We start from the raw sequence: 6348 nt of genomic DNA, 5'->3' as shown, positions 1-6348 counted from the left end.
CCGCGTTCGACTACGTGGGAGTCCAGCGACATAGCCATTACGCTAACTGCTGGTTCCCTAGCAAATTTTTTAAAAAATAAAATTATAGGGATCAGCAGATGGCATAATAGTTATGTCACTGGCCTCCCACATGACCAATTGCACTTCAAGTCCTGGACCCAGAGGCTTGAAACTCACGCCAGGCTCATGTGCATGTGTGCCCAAAATCCCAGAGGAGAATGGAGAAGGGATTGCAGTGTGTCATTCCCCCTGGGGCGGAGGTGATTTCTCACTTTCTGTCTCTCAGTCTCTCTGTCTCTCCAGTGAGTGCACGCACCCTATAGCAAAGATCTCTCTAAAAATAAATTGATAAAAATTGAAAAAGATAAAATTATAATGCCACAAAAAATATCCTTCTAATATTTATTATTGTTTTAGTACAGAAGCTGTGGTACTCTCCAGAACCAAAATGTAATTCCTAGAACTAGAGGGCCCAGGAAACCTGCCGTCCCCTCTGGTGTGTGCACTGCATGCACCAGCTGAGCTCGGTTCACCAGAGCTCGGTTCATTTACTGAGCAGATAGTTAAGGACCTCCTTAATGTCAGTGCAGCATTAGGTCCAGGGACTGCAGAGTAGAATGAGACCCAGTCCGACCCGCTGCGATCCTCTGACCCAACATGGGAACAAATGGGTAAACGGCGCACACGCTGCAGGAGAGGTGCTTACGGAACACCCACGCCGGTCACGCCACGCGTTTCTTTGTTTTGTTTTGGTGGCTGCCTGAGACCAAGCTGTGGGGCACGCATGGACTAGAACCCTGGGGAGCTCCTTTCCTAAGAGCCCATTGACCAGAATGGACACTGTTTTTAATCACCTGCCGAGAGAGAGCGAGAGAATGTGTGTGTGTTTCTATCTGTACTTTGGCACTAAAGATACTTCCCCCGAGCAGAAGCAGAAGACATTAATATGTTGCATTAAAGATAAAATGCGAACCTTGGCTTACTGAACACGGAACAGTGAATGGTCTCCCTTCCCAGGGGCCCTCTGTTGCATGATGTCTGCAATGCAGAATGACTGGGGCATTTGTGGGGCCAGGGCTGCAGCCCCAGGGGGACAGGGGCAGGGCGAGGGGAGTAGCCCGGTCATGTGTGGGCTTCTTGGCAGGTTGATTTCCACAGGCTTTGACACCTTTAAAAATTGTATGAAATCCAAGAACTGGTTTCCCAACTCTTTTATCCAAAATAAGGGAAACTGAAGTCATAACATGAAAAATGACTATAATCGTTCAACCGTACAAACTTAATTCACACAGAAATTCACAAAGTGGTTTCCCTTTGCCTTGAAGGGTGTGTAAACTTAGCTCTGTACATGCACAGATGGCAGAAGCCCTGAGGCAGGTGACAGCACCAAGGGGCCCAGGGTTCTAGACCATACCCACGCCCACTCCTGTGGCACACACACCTGCCAAAATGCAGCAAAGACACATGCCGTATTCGGGGTCAGGGTGCTTCCATCGACATCTCTACCACGGAGCTTAGACTGAACTGGAGGACCCGTGTAGGTAGAGCGTTTCTCATTCTGCTCTGCAGTCCCTGGCCTAGTACTGTACCTCATACCAAGCAGGTCTTCGTGTCTGTTCAATTAATGAGTAGAACACGGGTACTCACATTTCCTCTGGAAGATCAGAAAACTTTGAGCACCCTGTGGAATTTTCCCCAAGAAAGTGCTCTTAACACATAAATATTTCCTTCTGATGTCTTGAGGCTAAGTTGAGCAATGCAGACCCCTCACAGGGTTAGACTATGTTGGAACATATCTTTTGGGTTCTGAACTCGTTTACTGACAGTTGAACTTGACACTGAGAAGAATATGAATGTTTTGCTTTATAGGCCATTGTTGGCAGGAAAAGTAAAATTCTGCAGTTTTCTGACAGATGGTACTAGACAAATCGGGTCAAAGGTGCTTATTCTACTCCATTTCTATAAGTTCCTGAAATTACTTTTCATTCTAAAAGGGCTTTGACAGCAACAACTGTACCTTATAATTGCACAGAATTTACATATCTGCATGCATTAGTTTATACAACTCTGCCAGTCGTTTGGTGTATGCGGGGGGATGCATGAGAAAAGGTTGTTATCTAATGCTTCATAGAAAAGGGCAATGACTTTTATTTTGTTTTATTTTATTTTTAGAGAGAGATTTTTGCTATAGGGCACACGCACTCACCAGAAAGACAGAAAGCGAGAAATCATCCTCCATGGGGCATGGCCACACCACAATCCCTTCTCCTCCATTCTCCTCTCAGGATTTTGGGCATGCATATAGCCTGGTGTGAGTTTTAAGCCCCTAGGTTCAAGTCCCAGACCTAGTGAAGGAGCCTGGCTGCAGGTCTCTCCGGGGGTCCTTTACAACCAGAGGACCCAGGTCCAAGGGGTTAGGGGAGGCTGGCATGGTGGCAGGAGTGGGAGGAAGGGGCTCGCATGGCACCAGAGGAAGGCTGGTGTCTTTCATGATTCTCCTAGAGCCCTGAAACTTTGTGAAGCTCAGGAGCTGTTCTGCATGGATCGCTAACCTAGGACAACTTGGAATGCCTGTAGCACCAAGCCAAGGTCCAGCAGCAGGGTGTTTTCTTTAGAGGTTTTTGCCTTGATGCACGTGCTCATAGAGAGACAGAGATGTGAGAGAGAAAGTGAGAAATCACCCCTGGGGATGGCCACGAAGCAATACCTCCTCCTCTACTCTCCTCCTGAGCTTTTGGGCACGCGCACACACACTGTGTGAGTTTGGAGCCAAGGTCTAGACCATAACCGCGGTCAGCCACGTGGGAGTCCAGCGATGTAAGCGCTCCACCACAGACTGGCCCCAGCAGCAGGGTGTTCTGATAATGAGGTGTGTGAGAGCAAGAAGGGGGTCAGTGACCTCCACGTACACAGTAGCGCGTGCTTAAGTAACCTCAGCCACCTGCCAGAGGAAAGTGATACTGGCGCTAAAAGCGAGCCGTGCAACACGTGCGCAGGGCGTCACCGGGGAGGCCTCTCATTTCACTTGTCCTGCCCCAGCCCCGCTCACTGCACACCCAGAGCTTCCTCCCGGAGTCTCGGCCTGCTGGGGTGGGCTGTGACAAGGGATGTGGAGGATGACTTCGTTCTCCACCCCAAGGCCCAGTAGAGCTGAGAAGACTCGATCCTCAGACTTTGGCTGAACAGTTGGGACAGAGAGGCCTGGAATGGGCTGGGGGTGCCAGGCTCCGAGGAAGTGGTTGCCAGCTCACCACAAGGGGACAACTTGCTGAGTGGAAAGGCCTGAAGGAAGGAGGGAGGAATGGAGTAGGGGTTCCGAACTGAGGACACCATTTCAGCTCCCAGTGTTCACTTGCCCCGGCGATAAATTCTCTGTGGGTTGGCTAGTTTGGGTGGGGTTTCTGTCATTGCAACGGGAAGAGTCTTAACCGGGACTGATGTTCATGACATCACTGAGTGAAAAGCAGGTTCCAGAAACACTGCTCTGTGTGATTTCATCTCAGTGGTTTTTAAAGCATGCCACATGTTCATGTTCGTGTGGACAAAGTTCTGACGAGAGACGAAAATGTTTGCAGCGTTCTCTCCAGGTGGACTTTATCTTAGTCTCCTTGCTTTTGTCAATTTTCAAACCCAACCTAAGATAAATGTGCATCCTACCTGCCGTTATTTGGAGAGAATGACGGGAAGACGCTCAGACCCAGAGCCCAGCCTCTGCAGCTCCTGGACCAGAATCACAGAACTGAAGTCTTTTGCACTTAATTCAGTGTTTGGAGGGCGCCCCACCCAGTAGGCTCTAGCACTACTTCCTGCCTAGCAGGTGCAGTGCTGTTGCACGTATGGCCATGGCATGTCCTGTCATCTGTGTCCACCCCCGATGGACATCTAGACTGTCTCACTGCCTGCCTTTTGCTCACAGAGCTGCTGTGAACACTCGCATGCATGCGTTCTTGTGGACACACGTCTTATTTCTCTTGGAGTTTTAGAAGTGGATTTGCTGAGTCTTACGGTGGATTTCTGTTTAACTTGTTAAGAAACCGTGGGTCTGTTTTGCAGCGTGGTTGTACCAGTTTACATTTCCCTCAGTAGTATCCAAGACTTCAGCTATTCCTAGCCACTGCTCCATATCCGTTGTTCCATATCCACTGCTCTGTATCTGCTGCTCCATATCCACTACTCCATATCCACTGTTTCATATCTACTGCTCTATATCCACTGTTCCATATCCACTGTTCTGTAGTCATTGATCTGTGTCCACTGCTCCATATCCACTGTTCTGTATTCATTGCTCTGTGTCCACTGCTCCATATACACTGTTTCATAGCTATTGCTCCATATCCACTGCTCTGTATCTGCTGCTCCATATCCACTGCTCTGTATCTGTTGCTCCATATCCACTGTTCTGTATCCACTGCTCCATATCCACCGTTCCATATTCACTGTTCTGTATCCACTGCTCCATATCCACTGTTCTGTATCCACTGCTCCATATCCACTGTTCCATATTCACTGTTCTGTATCCACCACTCTATATCCGCTGTTCCATATTCACTGTTCCATATCCACTGTTCCATATCTGCTGCTCTATAACCACTGCTTGGTATCTGCTGCTCCATATCCTCTGCTCCATATCCACTGCTCTGAATCTGCTGCGGATATCCACTGCTCCACTTCCACTGCTCCATATCTGCTGTTCCATAACCACTGCTTGGAATCCGCTGCTCCATATCCAGTGCTCCATATTCTCTACTCAGTATCCAGTGTTCCGTATCCTCTACTCTGTATCCTCTCCTCTGTATCCACTGCTCCGTATCCACGGTTCTATGTCCACTGTTCTCTATGCATTGTTCCGTATCCACTGCTCCATATCCACTGCTCTGTATCTGCTGCATATGTCCACTGCTCCATTTCTACTGTTCTGTATCCTCTACTCAGTATCCAGTGTTCCATATCCTCTGCTTTGTATCCTCTACTCCATATCCACTGTTCTGTATCCACTGCTCCATATCTTCTACTCAGTGTCCAGTGCTCCATATCCACTGCTCTGTATTCATTGCTCCATATCCTCTACTCCATATCCACTGCTCCGTTTCTGCTGCTCCGTATCCTCTACTCAGTATCCAATGTTCCGTATCCTCTGCTTTGTATCCTCTACTCCATATACACTGCTCTGTATTCATTGCTCCATATACTCCATATCATATCCACTGCTCTGCTGCTCCATATCTCCTCCTCAGTGCCCAGTGCTCCGTATCCACTGTTCCATTTCTGCTGCTCCGTATCCTCTACTCAGTATCCAGTGTTCCATATCCTCTGCTCTGTATCCTCTACTCCATATCCACTGCTCTGTATTCACTGCTCCGTATCTTCTACTCAGTGTCCACTGCTCTGTATCCACTGCTCTGTATCCACTGCTCCATATTCACTACTCCATATCCAGTACCCCATATTCTTGTCAGCACTCACATCAGTGATAGCTGTTCTGGTGGGTTTAGAGGTTTTCACTGTGGTCTAAGTTATGTTTCCCTGTGAATAGTTATCACTTCTATTTTCAGAGGTGATAACTTCTATAGGGCCAGAAGCGGCCCTATAATTTATGTAATTCCTGCTATTCTGCATTAGGCCCTTTTATGATAAACTACGTTGTAGAACTTTTAGTCTGTGCTCTTCCCACTTCATGCCACTGCCTGGCTGGACTCGGTGGCCTGTGGCTACACGAGAGGTGAGGAATCCACTGGTCTGTTGTGGGCTTGTTGGGGGAGCTGGGGCCCAAGAAAGTGGACTCCTCCTCTTCTTTGTGGGTACCGGCTCCCTGGAATACACACATAAGCACAGTGTTGTGCTCTGGCTTTAGAACGCCGGCGACCTCGATGGAGTCCCAGGCGCCAGGAAGCCGCGGGCATTCACAGGGTTCCTGTGCTGCGCAATGTCGCCATCCAAGCCACACACAGTCGTGCTGCACTGTGTTGCTCATGCCTTTATGTTTGTTGAGTTTGGCCAGAAACCTTCGCCCAAATGAATCACCGCGTTCTTTACTGGGCCCAGCTCGGTTTATGGGGCTCTGGGGCTTCCTAACCACCCACAGTTGTGTTGCATTGTTTGGGCCCAAACTTTAGGAAAATTCTAACCCTTTTTTGGCCTCCCTTCTTACATTTTCATTTCAGCTCAAGGCACAGCTGCTGGTGAGGACTTCCCAGCGGGGAAAGTAGAGAAATGAGCACCCACACGAGCTAAGCTTCCCACGCTCGCCCTCCACACGCACGCCGCTGCCTCCGTGCGAGCCCCTCTGAGGTTCCTGTCAGGCCGTTCTCTTCATGCACACGCACTGCATGGGGAAATGACATGGGTCCA

The 6348-nt window shown here is 49.0% G+C and overlaps 1 protein-coding gene across 1 annotated transcript in view; it reads right to left on the bottom strand.

Annotated features, from left to right (window-relative positions):
- DIPK1C (divergent protein kinase domain 1C) overlaps positions 1-4165 on the bottom strand; it is a 30127-nt gene extending 25962 nt beyond the window's left edge. Inside the window, exon 1 of the mRNA XM_006168123.1 lies at positions 4065-4165. Coding sequence (XP_006168185.1) covers positions 4065-4165 — 101 coding nt within the window. The remainder of the gene's footprint in view (positions 1-4064) is intronic.
- Positions 4166-6348: the final 2183 nt, after the last annotated feature.

The sequence above is a fragment of the Tupaia chinensis genome, unplaced genomic scaffold, assembly GCF_000334495.1.
Source record: "Tupaia chinensis unplaced genomic scaffold, TupChi_1.0 Scaffold145592_1, whole genome shotgun sequence".
NCBI classification, from domain to species: Eukaryota; Metazoa; Chordata; class Mammalia; order Scandentia; family Tupaiidae; genus Tupaia; species Tupaia belangeri.
Note: the sequence above shows the minus strand (reverse complement) of the source record. Positions and strands in the feature narration are given on the sequence as shown.